The 21,150-nt window shown below is 39.4% G+C and overlaps 2 protein-coding genes across 6 annotated transcripts in view; both read right to left on the bottom strand.

Moving 5' to 3' along the window:
- Positions 1-6: 6 nt before the first annotated feature.
- guk1b (guanylate kinase 1b) lies at positions 7-7,550 on the bottom strand. 2 transcript variants are annotated; one of them, XM_086047210.1, is made up of 9 exons: positions 7,180-7,550; positions 5,258-5,372; positions 4,452-4,493; positions 4,036-4,155; positions 3,030-3,126; positions 2,038-2,176; positions 979-1,063; positions 824-909; positions 7-700 (listed from the first exon to the last, which is right to left on the bottom strand). In XM_086047210.1, exons 2-9 carry the CDS (start codon positions 5,367-5,369, stop codon positions 668-670), a joined length of 714 nt encoding a protein of 237 aa, XP_085903336.1. In that variant the 5' UTR covers positions 5,370-5,372; positions 7,180-7,550; the 3' UTR covers positions 7-667. The 2 variants fall into 2 exon arrangements, with proteins under 2 accessions (XP_085903336.1, XP_085903337.1); XM_086047211.1 differs by lacking the exon at positions 4,036-4,155 and having other exon boundaries at positions 7,180-7,540.
- A 142-nt stretch (positions 7,551-7,692) lies between these two features.
- Positions 7,693-21,150, bottom strand: part of rnf220b (ring finger protein 220b) — a 33,403-nt gene continuing 19,945 nt past the window's right edge. For 2 of the 4 annotated variants that reach the window (XM_086047403.1, XM_086047402.1), the window contains 14 exons: positions 18,177-18,306; positions 17,075-17,117; positions 16,898-16,990; positions 15,134-15,176; positions 14,775-14,864; positions 12,719-12,762; positions 12,315-12,402; positions 11,005-11,101; positions 10,806-10,865; positions 10,643-10,704; positions 10,468-10,552; positions 9,309-9,417; positions 8,285-8,359; positions 7,693-8,206 (listed from right to left, as the gene is read on the bottom strand). In XM_086047403.1, the coding sequence (XP_085903529.1) occupies positions 8,135-8,206; positions 8,285-8,359; positions 9,309-9,417; positions 10,468-10,552; positions 10,643-10,704; positions 10,806-10,865; positions 11,005-11,101; positions 12,315-12,402; positions 12,719-12,762; positions 14,775-14,864; positions 15,134-15,176; positions 16,898-16,990; positions 17,075-17,117; positions 18,177-18,306 (1,091 nt within the window). In that variant the 3' untranslated portion in view covers positions 7,693-8,134. The remainder of the gene's footprint in view (positions 8,207-8,284; positions 8,360-9,308; positions 9,418-10,467; positions 10,553-10,642; positions 10,705-10,805; positions 10,866-11,004; positions 11,102-12,314; positions 12,403-12,718; positions 12,763-14,774; positions 14,865-15,133; positions 15,177-16,897; positions 16,991-17,074; positions 17,118-18,176; positions 18,307-21,150) is intronic. The other 2 variants (XM_086047404.1, XM_086047405.1) reach the window with 2 other exon arrangements.

Here is a 21,150-nt window from a genome sequence, read left to right on the forward strand (position 1 = left end):
CAGTAATTGTCATCATCTTATTTATTCCACTTTACTTGTAAACATTGACAAACAGACATTCGGGTATTTTGAGTGTCGCATTGTTGGTACACTCACCAGTCACTTCATTAGGTACTACCGCACAATCTAATTGCATCAGGTAGAAAATAACATTTTGAATTTACCAGTAGTTTTTTTTTTGTAATTGGGTAGCTCTTCATTGCATCACACTGAAAGGTGATTCTAAATTTAGAAACACCCTTTAAATACAAAGCAGAATGTCTGATACGGCCCGAGAATTCCAGTACTGTAGTGGATTTGACCTGATTGGTGTACCTAATAAATGGCGTCAGATTCAGGCTTCCTTTTTAAAAAGATCAGTGAAGCATAACAATCGTCACCGTTAAACATTTTGCTTCTACTAAGTTATCGTCCAACAAAAGAAAAAAAGTGGAGTGAAATGAGCTCCATGTATTGTTTAAATATTAACCACTGGTAACTTCCATCCCTCACTCGTTTAATCTTTTTCTTCTGGGCATGACTGATGCTCAACTAACCTCTCGCCATGAAACACAGAGGGTAAAAGACAACATTTCTCCAGCACAGACTTTATTATTTGCTGTGTTCACGGACGTTGGTGACGATGGACCACTTTGTCACACTCTGAGATGCTGATGAGTTTCCCCTTTTAGGACTTGGTCTCCTGAACCTTTTGGATTTCCTGTACAAGGAGAGGGAGACATATTTACATTTAGGAACAAAGTGAAAGCATTTGAAAGTCAGAAGATTTAATATGGTTGGAACAATATCTTGATTTTCCAAATTCGAATGTGCCTTGACTCACGTCATTAAGGATCTCCTTCAGCTCCTCATAAGCCCGTTCTAAGTCGTCATTGATGATGACAACATCAAAAACTCCTGGCTCCTTACCTGGAGAGAAATAATTCAGCTGATGTGTTGATATTTTTGGAATTTCATATTTTTTGTCCATATACTTACTGAGCTCCATGTCGATGCGAGCCGCCTCCAGACGTTTCTGTAAACTATCCTCGGACTCTGTCTGTCGTTCTCTCAGACGTTTTTCCTAAGGAAATAGTTGCTGTTTTTTAATTTTCCTCCCCATCATGTCGTTGGATTGCCATGCAATAAGTGTTTCACAGAAAGAAAAGGCAAATGTACAGCTGCATAATCTAATAACATTTAATGCAAGAGCTTTTACAAATGTTGGGTTTTTATTATTCTCACATACAATCCAGAGTTTCTGTGTTCAAATCACTTTACCGGCTTGTGTGGCTTTTCTCTGAGTATTCTGGCTTCCTCCCACATTCCAAAAGTATGAGTTTAGAGAGAGAGATGAATTGAAGACGCCATGAAAAAAATTATGATTTGCAGTATTTTAGTTTGTAATATTTTTTTTCTCTGTCATGTCATCAGTAAATAAATAATAGAGCTCTGGTATTACAACAAACAGTAAGTGTGGGCTCGCTCTCGGGCGGGATGGGCAACTGGTGGCCCACAGGCCGCATGTGCCCACACTCTGAGTGGCCCCGCTGATTAATTGCCACTCCCTCCTCCAATTTTTTTTTTTTTTACAAAAAGACTTTTGAGGGGGGAATTATGAACATGTTTCCTCTACATGAAAATACTATAACTTTTGTCAAAGTACAGTCTAGTTATATTTAACTTAAGTTCAAAACATTTGACTTTAATCTTTAAGAATTGTTTATACTTTTTTTTTTTTTACTTTTATATGCAATTCATTTTAATTCAATCAATTTATTTCCAGTAGCCTTTATTTATTTTGCTATATTGGGTGCTTGTGTTCAAACTGCAACATGTCACAGCGGCTTATACATGAAAATATACCTTTTACGATAAAACTTCTTTTGATATACACTTTTACATTGAATTTAAATGTTAGTCATAAAGGCTAAACTTCTATAGATGCTATTGATGTAAAAATAAATTTAAAAAATCGAGAGCTGCTGTATTAGAATGTGCAGGTGTACCTAACGCTGTAGCCTTCTATCAGTACTGTATATGAAGTGGATCCTTTACCAGAATCTCCATAGATGGAGGCTGGATGGAGATGTAGATGGGGTTCAGGTCCGTCTCTTTAATCCTCCTCACACCTTGGATGTCCACATCCAGGATGCAGATCAGGTTCTTGGCCTGCACGTCTTCTATGGCAGCTTTACTATAAAACATATACGCACTCTTGTTGACTTCTCACATGAAGTTACCGAGCTAAGAGGATTGCTGCGTTGATCTGAGCCGCTCACACTTTTTTGCGCCCGCCTCACAATAAGAAGGTGAGATTGAATGCGACACACACCCACACACGCTTGTGTTGTAGTATCGGGGGTTAATGCTCCATCTGTCCCAAGACAAAATATCCTCTTGATCCCCTTGAACCCAGTTGACCAGTTTTAGAGAGCATTCTTATACAAGGCAACTAGCCTCTTTTCTAATAAAGTTAGTGTTCAACTGGGTTACCTATTCATTGGATGTCTGAGAAGAGATAGCACACTGTTCAAAACAATCTACTCAATCTCAACCCAACAACAAAGGGTTTGAAGTAAACAACAAAATAACCACATACTGTGATTTTTTTCCCCAGTGCAAAGGGCTCTCTTGCATAGAAATTACCATTCAAGGACGGCACAAAACTGCTGAACCAGAAACCAACATTAAGTGCAATAACTAACTAATTTTGTGCATTTTTTCACAAAATCAACTCATTCCAAATGTTAACATTATTGAGGTACTATCTTGTCCTGCATATCATTCCAAATCCCCAAAACATTATTAGACCTACTCATGTTGAAGCATAGGGCAGTATAAGACGTGGTGAAAGTGCCACCAAGCTATGTCTGTCATCTAGCGGTGAATTGTGATATTACACGTTCTAACTACAGTCGATACAGTACCGCGAATTGGCATTATGGCTGACTTTTTTTCTTTATTTTTGCCACCAGTTGCCCATCCTTGTTCTCGTTTATTGAGATACACTAGCAAGTCAGCATCTGTCGGGGATGGCGGATGTTTACCTTGTTCCGTACAGGTTGCCAGAAAACTCGGCGTTCTCAATAAAGTCACCGCGCTGGATTCCCTCCTGCATTGCCTCTCGGTTGGTGAAGTGGTAATCTGTGTGAAGGGATCACATATTATGAGTGGCACAATGACAACACATGAAACTTGTCCCATGCAATATATTAGCCAGACAGGGCTCACAGAATGATCACTTGAACACCACTAGTGGTTCTTTTTTTTTTTTGTCTAAAGAAACCCATACTGCAATCTATCATGAAACACTCAATCATTAGCATGAGAGAAAAATTGAACCTTACTGTGCAGTAATTTAAAATCAAGTCATTATGAGGAGACAAAATCATGGGATTTTTTCAAAAATTATAATACAACGAAAGAATACAGCAATATAAATACAGGATGCACCAAAAAAGTTGACCAAAAAATGTTTCAACAGTGTTGTCCACTGGTGGTCCATTAGAGAACCCTCAAGTGGTTTGTGTTGCAATTCTCGGGCGACAAATTCAAAAATATCGCGTATTCACTGACGGTCTTTGAATGAAACGAGCAACAACAAGAATGAGCTAACTCCATTTCAGTCATTTTTGAGTTAAGTGAAGAAATAAAAATGGTAAAAAGGCATATCTGTTGTATCGGGAAGTATTGACTCTTATTCTCAGTGTCTCAAATTGACCTCGAATTAAAAAAACAAAGTTTCCTACGATGCTAATGATTGGTTTCAGGTTGTTTACACTCTACTAAGGGGTGCAGATTTTGTGGACAATCCCCCACAAAATGGGACAGGACAACTGGACTCACTACGGAGGCATCACGGGGGGCTATTTTCAAAAGCTTTTTACTCCAAAGTGTACTTATGTCTTAAGGTGATTCCCCAAACATTTCTCTCTTTTTTTCAAATCCAAACAGCACTTCCTATACATCCAAAGAGAGCGTTCCAGGGTGATGAAAGTAACCCCCGTCCCTCTGCCTTAAGATATACGCATGTGGGATCACACCGGCGGTCACCTTCATGTGTGGTTTCTGATTCATTTGGGCACAAAAATGACGTGTCTAAATCTTCTGAGGAAAAGACGTCTGCTACGGGCAGTAAAGTAGCCCCCAGAAGCATGGGGAGCGTGTTGAGGCCTACGGAGAAAGCACAACAAGCACACACATACACACACACACACAAAGTTTCATCCCGGCCTGTAGGAAGGGAGACGGTGTGATAGGTAACGGACAAAACCATTTTTGCAGTTCACTTGGGAGTAAGAAGTAATGCAGGAGCCCCCGGGGCAGGTTGGGAAATGTCATACGAGGAGGTGCAATAGTCTCTAGTTGATGAAAATCTTTCTGAATTAGGTGCAAATCTGTCCAGAGCTACTACAACGCAGGTGCTAAAACATTCAGCACGCCACATTAGATCCCCAGTTCGGCAGTACCTTTTCCGTTTTCCTCTCCAGGGCGAGGGTTCCTTGTTGTGTCTGTGCGCAGAACGATACACTGTTAATGATGTATATATTTTTAATGAACAAATAAAACGATTGACATCACAAGACATTCCCATTGCTTCCTATGGGCACGCCTCTGTCAGTCCTTACTTTGTCATTCAAGCAGCCTAGTTTGCATGGCTGGCAAGGCTGGCATATGCCTACTGATTTTCTCATTGGTTTATGGGACAGCTATGATAATAATAATATTACAAAATAGCATTCTGTCGCGGTCACTCACTGATAGGTTCCCTTGGTTGATTACCATGCAACCAGCGAGGGATTGTTTCCTACTTAATGATTGTGGGATCAATAAAGGCATTCTTATCTTCTTATCTTATCTTATCTTGTGTGACTGCCTTTAGCCCCAAAGTGGCTGGGATAGCCGTGCAAACTTGATATAACTGGGAAAACTATCCGGAGAATTCTGCCACTCTACATTTTTGTGTCTAGATTTTGCCAACAAACAGTATTTCATTACATCCAGCCAGTTACCAGCCAATCGCAGGGCACATTTCGACAAACAACCATTCGCAATCCAATTCACACCTGTACACAATTTAGAGTTTTCATTGAACCTAATATGCGTGCTCTTGAAATGCGGGAGGACGTTGGGGTACCTGCCCATGAAATGTGAGCGTAAATCACACTTGCTTTTTGGAAGAATCTGGACTAAAAAGCCCATCAAATATTAAGGGACGTACAGTGCTGCATGTTTTCCTGGTACGTAGCAGAAAGGAAGCGTTTGTTCCACTTACGTGACACGCTAAATCCAAACACTCCTTCGTGGTCCTTCATCAGCCTCTTCATCAGTGTGCTCTTGCCCGCTCCGGATGGGCCACTTAGCACTACAGGTCTCGGTCCTGACATTGTCTGATATAGACACACACCCAAAGACATGATATTAGACTATTATTATTATTATTATTATTATTAGCAGTAGTAGTAGTAGTAGTACTGTATTTAACTACCAGTACAGTGATTGACATTACCGCTTTTATTTTTCGTAATTAGCTATATCAAAGTTTATAATTTTCTATATCAAGAGTTCACATTGTAATATACCACAAATTATGATATAGAACATTTTATTATCATCATACAAATTATGATATAGAAATGTATAGATATACAGTATATACATACATACATACATACATACATACATACATACATAACACATATACTTTATATTAATAACATGATCAAAATTGTACAAGTTCTGCTAATAACCCTGGCAAAACTGCTTGGTATACAAAGAACAGTCAAGATAAATCACTTCAACATACTTCCTTGACACCAATGACTAATTTCCGATCAGACAGGGATTTGAAATCTTAGGACAGTCCTGTTATCTGAATATACAGACAAGCCCAAAACTATTCATACCCAAGTGGAAAGACTAATATAATAGATATAATAATATGAATAGCAAACTGCGAACAGGCGGGGCTTCACTGTACTCTAATTGCCACGGAAATATTACTCAACCGGAAGTCCTGTTAAGTCATCCGCGCTAATCTCTTGATCCCTGCTGCTCCTCTTATCCATCTCACCTCCACTCACCAAGTGTACATGCACGCATGCAGACAGACACACACACGCACACGCACGCAGGTTTAAAAGTAGATCACTTCTCTTTTCATCACAACAGTTTTAATTCATCCTAATAATAGACCATCTCCTTTTTAACTCAAATAAGAAAGCATGCTCCTCCACCTAATTGGTGAGTGGTGCAACAGGCCAAGGCCGACAGGTTCACGTTAAGAACTCTCATTAATGAAGTCATGGCGAGTCAGTCAACAGGATTAATTGGGTCTGGGTAAAGGTGCAAGGACAGGCGACCTGTTTATAGCTTCGGTGCCAAGAGAGTTCATTTATAATGCTCAATTCCACAAGGATATCCTGATGCAGGGCATTTTCATTTTAACAGCTCATTTTGTATTTAGCTGTTTTATTCAGAGATCAAGTAACACCCCAAAATAATTCATTTGACAAACACAAACTTTTTCAGGTTAACGTTGTATAAGTTACAAAATACACCAGACTTTCTTTTTCTATGTTTACAGCAAGAAAATAATTTAAGTCTTTAGGCATTTTTTTTTTAGCTCTGTATTACTTGCAAGTATCTCTGGAGGGATATGCTTGTTTTATATTTGTCTGTACAATTACAGTTAAATCTATGTCAAATTTCTTGATGGTAGGTGTCAAACCTTTTCAGCTTCATTCGTGTAGTTTTTTAAAATTGTATTACAGGCCTATACAATGTGCTGTATTTCACTCATGAAACAAGGAATGCAAGGAATTACACTTTTTATGTATCAAGACATTTTTTGCCACACACATTTTTATGGTCACATTAGCTTAAATATAAAACGTTTTGATTAAACACAAAACAACATCATAAATAAATGTGGACTATGAAGTTACATAAATCAGGTGTTTTAAGACGATTCTATTTGTTCACGCCTCACTCGGTCACTTGGAACTGGTCACCCAATCAGCAATTGGATGTTTTTTTCCCATTTCCCCCCAAAATGTACTATGCTACACATTATAAATAGATGTATTTTAAAGATAAACATTCAAATTATAATCCAAATACATTACAAATACATATTATAATAATATTTTTTTGGGAGACATTTTCCCCAAACATAATTTTAAGACTTTTGCTTACCTTTCTGCACCCTTGAAGAAATGTGGAGTGGACTGCTCAGTTAGGCGTGATGTTCACGGAGGGATTCGCTGATCAGCTCACTGTCAACCTCAATTACTCCCCTGTGCAACATCCACGGACCAATCACACGTCTGCATGCTGGGCCAGCTTGTTTATATCCATCCCATCCACACCTGTAAGGGTCCACAGGTACTCTGCTGTATTGACAGCTGACATATACATTTACATATCTGGAAGTGGCTCTGTCGTCTCTGCTAGGCTGATGTGAAGAATTAAAGTGATTAAACAAATCTCATATCATGAACGGATATTTGCCGAGGTCTGAACTATTGTCACCTGCGTAATCTTTCCAAGTAAAAGCACAGAATCGCACGAGTGAGACTCCTTGTCTCCATTTGAGCTGTGACCGGGCTCGACTCGGCTAATCCTGCAGCGACCCACTTCTTACGGTCGACATATTGACTCATCACAGCATGACCCTTTCATAATGGACTTCGAAGCCCCTTTTGGCCACAACTTTTATTATCGTAACATTGATAAAGACAAAAAGTGAGGAGGTTGTATGAGAAGAGGAAAAGGAGTCAAACAAACATTAAGACAAACGCTGTACAGTAAATACAGTCGGGTCGTTCTAATCAACATCATATACAAACACCAATCCAAACACAAAAACTATATACATGTGCTTTGCAGGAAAACAGACAAAAAGGGTTATAAAATTTATAAATAATGTCCCAAAGAGTGTTATTCAGATGTTCCACTAAACAAGTTGCAGGAATTGGCAATAGTTCGTGTTAAAATGTCACTTTGGAGCTGTTTCCCAAACAGTCAGAAGTTGTTATTTTTTTGAGTGGATGCGGTGACTGAAAAGTAGGTCCAAGGTGTGATGAGATTGGGAAGAGGGTGGGAGTCAGGCCAGCTGCTCACAAGTCCACCCCTTATGACGGGCCTGGCGTCACAGATAGACCCTGCGCAGGTCACCGGGCGAGGTGATGGTGTTGCACTGAGGGCACAGCTTCTTTGCTCCCTAATGAAGAAAAAACACACCATAATCAATCAATTAAAAATGCTGCTTATGATATTTTTTTGCAGAGTGGAAACGTACCAAAGTTCGGAGCCAACACTCTTCACAGTGAACATGCCAGCACTGGATGGACGTAAGCGGGGTTGAGTAAGTGTCCTAGAGGATGAAACACAGGTCAAAACTTTGGATTTGTAATAGCCAATCTCGCCACTAGATGTCCATAAATAACCAACTTGATCGTTGTTCAAGCTACGTGCTTTATTAATGAAGGATTAAAGTACTTTTTCCTCTGCACATGATCACAAATACATCTAATTTATTTATTTATTTATGAAAAGGTTAGTTAGAAGCCCCACACATGGTCTGTTTTAATTTCTGAGATTTAATTTGAGGCCTGAATCAATCTAAACCTAAATAAATTGAAACAACCAATCATTTGCCCTACAATTGGGAAAATCCAGGCAAAAAAAGAACAAAAATAAAATAGAACCATTCAAATCAATCAATGAAATCAATAGAATATTAAAATTAGTAAAAGTACACAGTGCAAACAGTCATAAAAAATTAACAGAATTAATCATTTTATTTAAAAAAAATGAAAACATGTTCTCATTTTCAGTGATTTAATTTCTGGTCCCATTTAATTATATCAAAACAACGTTTGGCCAACAGTGGGGATGTTCCGATAAAGTAAGAATGAAATAAAAAAAATATAATTAAATAAAACAAATGTAAAAATATATACCGGTATATATTGTTAATACAATTTAGAAACTGGCAACAGTAGAGAGTACAGATTAATTAAAACACATCAATCTATATATTTTTAAGACTCTTTGAAAAATTTGAAAAATGTTGCTGCCCCAATAAAACCAAGTACATTTCCAAAATTGTATTTATGTTTATTATTATTTACTATTATTTTGGGTATAAACAACAACAAAAACAACAAACGATACATTTCATTGGGCAGCCACAAAATATATTCTAATTCTACCTAAAATACAATCTGTAAAGAAAACTTCATTGGAATTCAGAGTATACAGTAGAATTCCAAACACTTCTCCAAACACACAAGCGCCCCAAAATGAAGACATACACTCACCATGCAGATGAGACATTTAAATCTGTCTCCTTTACACAACTGTTTCTCCAAATCCCGTATTCGAGCTTTAAGAGCATCCAGGGATGTTACCGCCGAGTCTTCTGAGAGCCTTCACGCACACACACACACATACACACACACACACACGCACACAAGAGACGTGAGTTAGACACTGCATCGTCATTTATAAATGGAAGACATATTAAATTATTGGCTGGCCAACAAGGACAGTGAGCATGAAATTTAGCAGCAATCAAATTGGCTGCATGCACTGTCATTTATCATAGGCTGAGGGATGGTGGGGGTGCTGTGTGGTGATGGAGGGCGGGTGGGGGTTGCTGGGATTTGGGACTTTGCATTAATACCGAACCAACCAACAGGCTTTTGCTACACATCTTTTTTTTCTTTATTAATTCAAAAACAGGGTTGCTGCATATGCCATTATGAGTCGAAATAAAGTTTTATGTGTTTGAAAGTTGCCAGCATCATGAGCTCATTTTTGATGGTCTTTCACTAGAGATTCCATCTGTATGCGTCAACTTCAACAGGATGTGTAGGATTTGACACAAAAAGGAAAGCTGTGTTATTAGTAGAAAACTTGGGGGGATTATGTTGTACTTTTGCGTCACCTCTTTGACATAATAACAAAATCTGAAAAATAGAAATGTTTTAGCACATCGGCAAGTCTGCTCGCTTTTGTGGAAAATGTTGCATAACACTTGCCAATTTTCAAAGTGTTTCATTGTAAGGGTTTGAGGTGAAGTGGATCCCTGCCGACTGGGCCGGCCCGTGAATGGCGGATCTGCTTATTATAGATACCCGTTGAGATGCATTGGGGAAAAAAAATAATAAATTGAACTCCCACCAAAAACCACAGAAAAATTTAAATATATGGTTTTCATAAAAATGGGAGTTGGGGGGCTCCCCCCTACATAAAAATTTTGAAATATGAAAAAATATAGTGACAAAAAAAAAATGTGTGAGTATGCGAATCCGCAGGTGCTGAACTGTTAATGTGCGGGGGCCCACTGCACATAGTAGTGTTTCGATCCATGATAAATATGATGCTTCCATTTTTTGTGGGATTTCTAACTAAATAATTGTCAGCGCATACAGCTGACACGATGAAGCCTTGAAATCCAGTGAATTCTGAGCTTACATGTCTACGTCATCGTTTTTGCAGGTTTTAGGGAGGGCGGGTGTGTTTGCTTCCACTTTATCTCCGCTGCTGGTGGACGGACTCTCTACATGGACATGAATCAACACAAACATACTTTGTGAGACGCGGTCATTGACTTGTAATTCTAATAATTCCTTTATTTATTATTCCATACCTTCATTTGACCATTTGGAAATTTCCCGGTGGACTCCAGAGTCAGGCAATGTTCCGACGCTGCTACACAACAATGAAACATGAACTCACATGATGTTCGGAGTCAACTATGCTTTTAACATTAAGAAGCTTCAGAGCGATCTTGAGATTTAAAAGAAACTTACTTGGCTGTCATCTCCTTGCTTTTGTCTCCAGAGGACATGATCACATCTGTCTCTGTGTATCTAAAGTGAAAGCTAAGGGAAAAAGGCTAAAAACACCCAAAACATTGCATGAATGAATGCAAGTTAGTATTGTCCTAACCTGAGAGGGAGAGTTGGCCAATCACAGGTAAAAAACACAATTTTAAGATTTACAGGATACTGGGCTCGGCCATACTCTAAGGTGTCGTCTCCGTCCACGTCGAGGTCTGCGTCGCTGTCTCGACCTTCTTTAGATGTGCTGCTCACCAACATTGAACCTGAGGACAAATATTCACATTAAAAGGAATGCACCTAAGAAAAAGAGGGAACATTTTAGTCAAGTATAGATAGATGTCCCATTCTGACTTCTCACACCACCCGCTGAGTGCTGTCATTCAAGCAAAAGTTATTCAACAAAGTATGTAAGTAAAGTCAGTAAATAGTTGTGCTCCCATCTTATTGCAATCGAGTTGCATTTCTTTTTCATTTGAAATGTCAGGTTATCCATCCGTTTTCTGCGGCGCTTGTCGTGGGTGAGCTGAAGACTATTCCATCTGACAGGGCAAGAGTCAGGGTACACCTTGGACTGGTCGCCAGTCAATCTCAGGGTACATAAAGACAAACATCTCACACTCCCATTCATATCTTTGCACAATTTAGAGCAGAAGTTGGCATATGTTTGTGCTCAAGGGCCACATTGAATTTTTAAACCGGACAGAGCCATTTGTCCTGAGGTTAAAAAAAAAACAAAAGTTGAAATGTAAATGTAAAATAGTTCATTTTAATAATCAATGATCCATGCTTTTTTTTTTCAATTGTATTGTTATAATTAGTTGAATTATAAATGACCTTTGAATTAATAACAAGTATGAAGTATACTGTAGGCTACATTTGTTGATTTTACTAATCTTTTCCCAGCATCTCTCTCTAATAATCTCAATTCCTTCTGCACAGCAGATGTGGGACCAAGAACTGCATCAGGTCTCAACCAAGGCCACACTAAGGTTGTGGTGAGGACCCTCAAGAGGAACATGAAGAGTCCACTTGGCACTGACAATCTCGGGGGGGGGGGTGTTCTCAAAAACTGCGTTGACCAGCTTGGGTGCTTTTTCCAAAGCCCGTTTCATACACTACCTACAGAATATGGAAACTAGTACGGTCCCTAAACTGTGGAAAAGCTCGACTCGACCATCGTCTTCATCCCCAATTTTTTCAAATTTCATTTGGTCTCAATTTTACGAAGTGAAAAGCATGCCATCTGAACAGGGGTATTTGAGTGTATCTATATTGTGACAAGTTTGCATGTCAGAGCCCGTCATTGCATTGCTAACCTTCAAGGCATGCTCTTCCTCCGTAATGTGGATTGAAAAGTTCAGTGCTTTTTCAACAACTGCCACTCAGTCATGTTATTACCGTCCGATGCACAGCATCACATGCACGCACACGCACACACACACACGCACGCACCAGCAAATACAAACGCACATTTACCTTTGAACCCTCCGACTAGCGACATCATCTGTGTCTTTCTCCTTTCGTTCCACTCATCCTCCGATGGTGTTGTGTCTGCGGGGACCTCCTAAGCAAATACACACACAAAGAAGAGCGCATTCGCACACATGAACACCGCACACTAGGATGATTGTCTTTATGCCTCCAGTAGCCTCTGGCAGCGTTTTCATAACAAGTGAAGTGTTTTCACATGAATACACGCAGAGATGACAGTGATCCTGATGGCGCATGGACAAAGGCAGCCAACAGTGTCCCGTATCAATCTGGACGCGGTGATATTTGTATCTCTCCAATGCCAATAAAAATGTCACAATGTATGGTTTCATCTGTCTTTTACAAGATGGGGGCAAAAAAATAAAATAAAAAGATCAATTCAACCATACCTGACCGTCGTCTGGTTTCCTCCGCTTCATTTTGCTGATCCTGACTGAGGACACAAGACAGAGACAAAGTTGAAGCCACATATATTATAATATAATATATTTCGTTGTTAATCGGAGATGGTTCTGTTACTTTGTCTTACATAAAAAGGATGTGGAGTATTTGTTAAGAAAAGCAAACATTACAAAGTTATTGTTTCATAACACGATTTAAAAAAGGGGTATTTTTAATTTTTCATAAAGTATTAATGTGAATTGTTGTTAGCGGAAAGAAAATTCTGTGTGGGTCGCAAAGCATTTTGGTTTAAAAAGAAATACATAGTATTTCACAAATAGCAATAATGCTGTAAAAAGTTAAAATGAAATACACAATGTATCCCAATATTCAACAAAGGAATGTCGGCACCAATATGATGTTTATTTAAGTTATAAATTTTAGGGAAATCTAAAGATCCCATGTACTCGTACTAACACAGAGAATTTGAATGTGTAAATAAAACTGTGACCTGTGTTCTGGATACAAAAAAAAAAAGAAAGAAAAGATGACGCTCAGAAAAACAAACTCCTACGAAAACAAAAATCCTACAGACAGGAATATGCAGTATAGGAAAGACTCTCAGCGACATGTACTAGAATAGAAATAAACATTGAATGGCACAAAGTACATTGATTTTATATACGCATGTATATAATATTATATATTTGAATTCAAAGGGCAAAAGTTTGTAGTTGTGTGATTTTCACGAAACAGCAACAATGTATTCAAATGACCCTAGATCATATTGTCGTCCTTAATTGCCTTGCGACCTTTATCCTGTCGGCCTGTTGGTATGATTACATAACACACAGATCCTGAAGACAAATATCATAGTAAGAGCTTGGCAAAACACTCGTCGACTAAAATGACTGAGTGTCACTGCACCTCTACTTTCGTCTGTGATATAAAAGTTAACATGGCAGAACACCAGCAGCCCCTCCTTCCCCATCGGGACCACACTGACTGCAGATTGCAAGCAAGGGACATTAGGTTTTAGGGCCCCTTAATTTCTGCATGACAGTGGCTCTGACAGTGGGGTGACAGAGGGTCGCGGTGGTGGTATGGTACGCACGCACACCCCCACACACACACACGCACACACGCACGCGCACACTGGGGCTGGTGGCCGTGACCCAGAGCACCGCCATGCCAGCAAATATAATGAGGGTTAAAGAGGCGGTCATAGATGAGGAAGAGCTCATCAAATAGGAAAGAAGAAGAGAGAAAGAAAGTGAGAGGTTGATTCATCAACACAAGACACACTCACTCACACACATGGACTCAAACGCAATCTTCTTCCTCTGACGTGTATTTAGAAGCTCATTATGGCGTCCTGTTAAAAGCCCAATAAAGGCTAACAGACCTCGACAGCATTGGCAGTTTGAAGAGTCAGCTGGAAACTGAAAAAGCGCTGCAATTCTTCCATGTGAGAATCATTCCTTTATTTCATTTATTCTGACTATTTTGGAAATGCATGTTATGGGTTTGAAGCAATGTCAAAACATATGGATTGCTGCCAGATTGTGAAAGTGTGTCTTGCTTCTGGTTGAATCAGAAATGACAATACAGTGACTTTAAAGTCATAGAGAAAATGAGAAAACAAAATAAATAAATGCACCACCTTTCAATGGAGTTTTTTTTTGTGTGTTTGAAGTAAAATGTAAGAAATTGGGATTATCTTCATACACCGAGTGGTTAATTATCTTTGACATAATAAATCACATATACAATATTTCAATTTATATGGATACACCTAAAAATGCCCCAAGTTAATATTTTAAGGTCAATTATTTCTTACGATGTACTTTGTAATAAATGCGTATTATAGTCATTTTCTGCTGTTAAAGATGTTTTTGATTTAGTGCTGGATGTACATACTTGAACATATATACATATGCATATAGTTTTATATACCTTTATACACTTCTTTTTTTCCACATTGTATTCTATTTATAGTAAATTATACTTTTTTTCTATTTAAAAAAGGCATCATATCCAATTTGCATCCGCATTGTGTCTTACCAGCTTGTGTGCAGTCAAGGTGGGCTCCTGCGCTGTGGGGGCGTAAAGGGGCGGATTTGACATAGCACCTGCACCAGCAGAGGTCATCGACTGTTAACATATCAAGAGGTCAAAGTTGAAAGGTTAATAACTCCTCTGCTCGTGTGGGCGCTAGGCCAGTTTGGGGGGGGGGTGCGCTTGTGGGGAAAATTGATGATGTGTGCACGCAACACAACACAACACAATGGCCACGTCAAAAGGGGGAGAATATTGTGCAGAGCTGTGAGAATCTCTCACTCACGACTCGTTTTTTTTATTGGTACACTGAGTCAGCAGCAATGAAACAAAATATTTGCTTTCATGAGCATGCATCAACATACCGTTTAGTCTTGTGTGTCTGTTGGCCCGCACACGCAGAAAAGTCTGTATCAAAGAAAGACAATACATCATAATTGAAATAAAACCCCATTATGTCTTGGATGTAGTGGTTGGCATGTACGCTGCACAGTTCTGAGGTCTGGGGTTTGAATCTCTGTTCAGGCCTTCTTGTGTGGAGTTTGCACCTTCTCCCTGAACTTTTGATTTTATTCCAGCTTCCTCCCATATTCCACACAAATATTTGTAAGACTCTAAAATGTCCATATGTGTGAATGTGAGTGTGAATATGTAATCTGTAATTGACTGATGAGAAGAGGGTGACAGTTGTTACTGATGATGAAATAACTGACTTCACTGCGGGTGTCAAACTCGCAGCATGGGGGCCAGATCTGGCCAACCACATCAATTTAAATGGCCTGCTAAAGCAAATCATGTGAGTCCATTTCAACTTTCTTGCTACAAATCCGTACCAAATTGTCCTCACTATAAATGATAACTTTGCAATACTGTAATATTTTTGGGGTTACCAAAACCTCTTTTTAAAATAAACACATGCTATTTTCCTTTGATTTCTTGTTTGGGAACTAGTTATCCATCACTTTGCTGTATACGTGCAATAATATGATGCAATGAGGCAATTACCGGTATATATTTACATACATGGGTTCACAATCATAATGGACCTGAAGAAAACTTTAACTACAGTGTGGCCCATGACAAAAAAGTAGGGCTGCACGATATTGGAAGAACATGTGATATGCGATACAGATGTTGACTATAGCGATATCGATACTATTGCGATATTCAATGTGCATTTAAGTTTGCATCTAACTGGTTCAATTAAGATAAAATCATACAATTCCATAGAAAAATGATTGCAAGTCTTTGCAATATGCATATTGCATAGGCCATTATTGTGATGTAGATATTTTTTCGATATATTGTGCAGCCCTAAAAAACAGTTTGACACGCCTGGTGTACACCAATCTGAATTACTTTACACAGATCAATTATTCCATATGGACTATGATGGAATTGCTGTGGCATTCATATTCATGCATTACTGTATTAACTGATCCATTATCGCATTGTTGACAAACATGAATTTTAAAACTCCTGGATCCACTCTACTATACTATACTATACTATACTGTACATTGTGCTATACACGATAAAGTACAATACACAATATACAAACATAAACTCCTTGTTGGAGGGGAAAACAATAAGGCCTTGAATTTATTTTGTACATTATGGCCTATTTTTACTTTTGTATGAAAAAAATGATATCACCCTGTTATTAATTTGGACTAAATTAAACACGCATAGTCGAAACCAGGAATTTGGACAGGAGAGGAAGTGTGAGCTCATTGTGACATCTGCATTTGATTTCTTCGATTTCCTTACAGTTACTCTGTTAGGAGCTAAGCGAATGGTACCACTGATGAACATACAACTTGGGAGTGTTGGCTGCAGCGTGTGATCAACTCGGAGCCTATAAAACTGTTGAGTCACTGGCACCACATCAAGGCCGGCAACAATGTTTATGATGTCCCTAACTACTAGCTGAGCAACAGTTTTTTTTAGTGCATTAATGAACAGAACATTTGGAGGCAATGCCTGCAAAATCAATGAACCGTCTTGGCTTTACACTGGCTGGCCAAAACATTAGGTACCCCTGAGGGCCTAATGTTGAGTTTATTATTTTATACATACTGTGGTCCTCATTGGTTGGACGAATATCAGATTTTCACCTTCAACTTTACCTGATATCGGTCAGAGTGGATATCGTCAGCCGGTCGAGGTGGTGAGGTCGGAGACGCGGCTTCGCGTTTGATGTGCAGAGAGAATGAAAGAGACTAAAAAGAAAAGGAGAGACACGGGAGCTTTGAGAAACAACCGATTCAAGGCAAATCATGAAGGTATCATGTAAGTGTGTTTACCTTTGGCGTCCTCATGAGGTGGTCGTGCTGCACCGAAGTGACGCTTATGAGAAGAAAGGTAAATGATACATGAGCACCCATGCAAATATATGAAACGCATACAAACGCACACGAATGCAACATGCAGTAAAACAAACACAATATGGTTCTATAAACATCAACTCGTGAACAGCCGGCTTTATCTTGTCTCAATTTGCGTGTACTGTAAGAGTGTGCATAACCTCCTTTCAAATCTTTTCACTCAATCTTCCTCACACACACAGCGACACGCTCACATTACATGATTTATAAATATATATATATATATATATATATATATGTATATATGTATATATATATATATATATATATATATATATATATATATATATATATATATATATATATATATATATATATATATATATATATATATATATATATATATATATATATATCTTGTCGGTCCGTTTTGGCTGGTGAGCATATATATATATATATATATATATATATATAATATGAAATGTAAGCGTGTAGCTGTGTGTGTGTTGGGTGTGGGTGTGTGGGTGTGTGTGTGTCCCTGTCGGCCAAGTTCAATTTGAAACCATTACTGTCCACCAAGTGGTCTTTAAGCAGATTAGGAGTGTAATGTCTTTATTGGAGAGATCCTTCTTATGGTCAAAGCAGCAGCGTGTGTCTGCGTGTGTGCGTAGTCATATATGGCTATTGTGTTTCTCCCTGCGTGTGCACAAGCAAGCATCTTAGCTTCCAAGTGTCTATTAGTGGGACATTATTTGCCCGCTGTATGATTTGTCACCTGGAGGCTGAAGCCTGCAATATGAAATATGTAGGGAACAATGAGGCAGCTTGTAAACATTGCACACAGGTGACAGAGAAGATGGGACATACCACTTGAGGAAACCACAAGGGGGATGGTGGCTACTGTTAAAGATACCGTTTGCATTCATTATTGGGACAACAAAGCAGAATGGTGATAACAAATAGATCAATATTGGAAATTGGCTGGGTGTGTCTGAAACATAACACGATCACGTTTCAATAATGAGAGAGGGACATGCAATCAATGATCATCTAAGTTTTGAGGCTGATCAGATTGCGGCACCTGATTTGAATCTGGCTGAGTTTGGCTAATTCCTGCTCCATGTGCTCTTGCAGCTCCCCTGGTCGCAGAACGCTCTGACACACTGGACACACTGGAGCCCCGGCATCGTAGAGCACCTTCACCTTGCCACCTGCAGGTATTTAGGAGGTTAAGTTAGAGACACCGTTGTCAAAGGGTTGTGTTGCTGCAACGTAGGACACAGCGGGAACATAATACACAAACATCCTCGACCAAAGAAAATGGGTATCATGAAAATAAACAAGTAATGCATTCTTTAAAAATGTTCCCATCCTGGAATACTCACAGTAAGAAAGCTAAAATAATGCTTTAAAAAAAAAAAAAAGAAAAAAAAAATCTAATTTAAATGGCTTATTATGGATGGGTGTTTTAGCAGTAAGATTATTATGAATAGAAATGTTAGAAACACCTTGTTGAGACTTGTAATTGTTTTTTCTTTGTGTCATAATAAACTGAATAGACATCAAAATATTACTTATGTATGTTGTATCACTAATTGCAGTTCCTTGCCATGTTGAGAATTTCAGACAGTGATAGTTCCCCTGCGTGTGTTCTGTAGACCGAAGTATCTTATTGACGGATAGTGGCGGAGACGGGTAAACACACCCACACACGCGCACGCACGCGCACGCACACACACGCATCAGTGTCTCCCTGCCGTCATTGTCGACATCATAGGCTGTCAATAGGAACATTACCCAGGAGGACCGCTCGGCCCATTGGGCCCCACTGATGGATTACTGCCATAAGCAGCCAGCTGGGATCCCGAGGAGCTCCACTATATCAAGATTTTACCTAGTAGATGAGGTGATTTACTCCTGAAAGCCATCAATCACTGAGCGCTAGTAGGGAAGACGTACCTAATTTGCCATCTTTGTACGGAAGAGGGAAAGGCAATGGTTATCGTTTTCAAACTAGATTATAAAGGCAGGTTTGGACAGTTTTGTGGAGAGGAAGCACCTGATTATCACTTTCTTCAAACAAAATGCATTTGTAAGAGGCATCCTATGACATCCACAGCGCTACGTGCCCCCTTAATGTGCAACTAAATAGGACAAAATGCCCTCTAAATAAAACATGGGGTGGAAAATGGAAAGTGGTGTCCTTGGGTGAGTGACGGTTCTCCTTGTGTCCCCGCCTCCCCCATCACACCTTTTTTGCATCCCCTTGTGGAAGCCTAAATGACTTTTCCCGACACGCATCGAACGTTCCTGCGCTTTCCGCGCCCCGCCGCCCGGAACATGTCGGCATCAGTAAACAATGAAATCTCGCTGCTGAAATTGAATTTATAACCACATTACCTGCACCGATAACGTCTCTGAATGGCGCCGCGATAAGAGCAATGGGATTTGATTTTCAGGTGTTTTATTGGTCCACTTTTGGGATTCCACTCCCCGATGCCCCTCCGACTGCAGCCTCACCCCGCATCCTTCACCTCTGATCCACACCAACATCACATTAAACGTGCGTTTTGTTGGAGTGTGTTTGCTGAGTGACAGTAGCTGGTTCACGACCACCACTCTTTTTACACGTTTCCAACCCCCTTCTCCTGCCCACATAAACGCTGTCAGTTTCAGTCAGACTCAGACCCTCTTCAGCCTGGGGGGTCTCAGACACACAACGGGGGGCTGTAAAACCTGCTTGCGAGGCTTGTAAACTATTCCCCTCACTACAGCAACCAGCTCGGATGGATTGTTGGCCCGCTGTTGTTGGGTCTTGCCCAGTTTGAAGGGCCTATCATCGAATGGGATTCACTGCGTTAGTGTCTCGGATTGTTTCCTTTCTCTTTCCGAGAGGTGTCTCGCCAGTTCAGAACCTCCTTTTTTGGCTGTCTGGGATACACTATGTCCTTCATTTGTTCACCTCAAGTGTCATGCCTATAAACTTCATGTGCATCACAATGAAAGGTCGTAATTTTCCGATGTTGTAGCGCTTTAGAAATTTAAGCGCAGCATTAAAAAAATCTGAATTGCAGTGTAATTTAAAGTCTGACATAAGCAAAACCATGGCTGGCGACAGTGATAAGTGTGTTGTCTAGCAATAGATTAATTGTCACTATGCAGAAAGCACAATCGGCTGGTTAATTAAGTGTTAAGATTCAAGTCGATGGAATAAATGGTCGAGTAACCAATTATTGAAGCAAGTGAGGCAAAATATAGTGAACTACTTACAGTAGCCACAACCAAGTAGTTGGTGATTCAGGCTTAACTACTCTGATGTCAAAAGAAGTAAATGCGCTCTAAAAACAGTTGGGTTAAAAATAACACAATTCTGTCAAAAAAGGACCGATCCACTACTTGGGTCTATTTAGCCCAACTTTCTGGGTTATTTTCTGCAAAAACAAACCCAAAAATGGGTAGTTCTGTACAAAACAACACAATCAGGTGGGTCAAATTGACGCAATTAGTGGATCGGTCCATTTTTGACCCAAAATTGTGTTTTTTTGTAACTCAACCGTTTTTAGAGTGTGACAGACCTCCACTAAACCGCAATTCCTCCAGGTTGCATTATTCTGCTGAGTGCGACAATGGCATTGAAACAGAAGTTCAGAATCTTCTGAGAATCTACCAACCAATTAAAAATAATATTTTCAAAGCAGCCAGTACAGTAGTCAAATTGTTGATGGAGGAAATATCGGTAAGCTGACAACCAGGGTCACTAGGTGACATTTAACAAAGAACTTAATGCTCAATGCTTATCTTAACACACATTTTTATGAAGAATAAGTGCACTATTGTTAGTGTGATATTATGACCATGCAGTAAATACAGATACCTTAAGACAGTCTCTACTAAATTGTGGCTGATGACATTCTTGAACTTCTCCTGGTTGAAGGTTTGAAATGGAGTTCTTGGGAACGCTTCGAGATCACGGACCAAGCCTCAAGTCAGAATGTAGAAATTTCACCTTTAATGCCAAATTTTTCTCCCCTTGTAAAACAAAATCTGCGTCGTGG

The sequence above is a fragment of the Filicampus tigris genome, chromosome 12, assembly GCF_054856515.1.
Source record: "Filicampus tigris isolate MCC_2025a chromosome 12, RoL_Ftig_1.0, whole genome shotgun sequence".
Classification (NCBI taxonomy): Eukaryota; Metazoa; Chordata; class Actinopteri; order Syngnathiformes; family Syngnathidae; genus Filicampus; species Filicampus tigris.

Bases quoted from the DNA above. Each gene is read 5' to 3' on its own strand.
- guk1b (XM_086047210.1), bottom strand. From the start codon at position 5,369: ATGTCAGGACCGAGACCTGTAGTGCTAAGTGGCCCATCCGGAGCGGGC. The intron at 3,127-4,035 runs GTGACCGCCGGT...CCCTTCACACAG, and splicing joins ATCAGAAACCACACATGAAG to ATTACCACTTCACCAACCGA. The intron at 1,064-2,037 runs GTAAAGGATCCA...CTATTTCCTTAG, and splicing joins CTCCATCTATGGAGATTCTG to GAAAAACGTCTGAGAGAACG.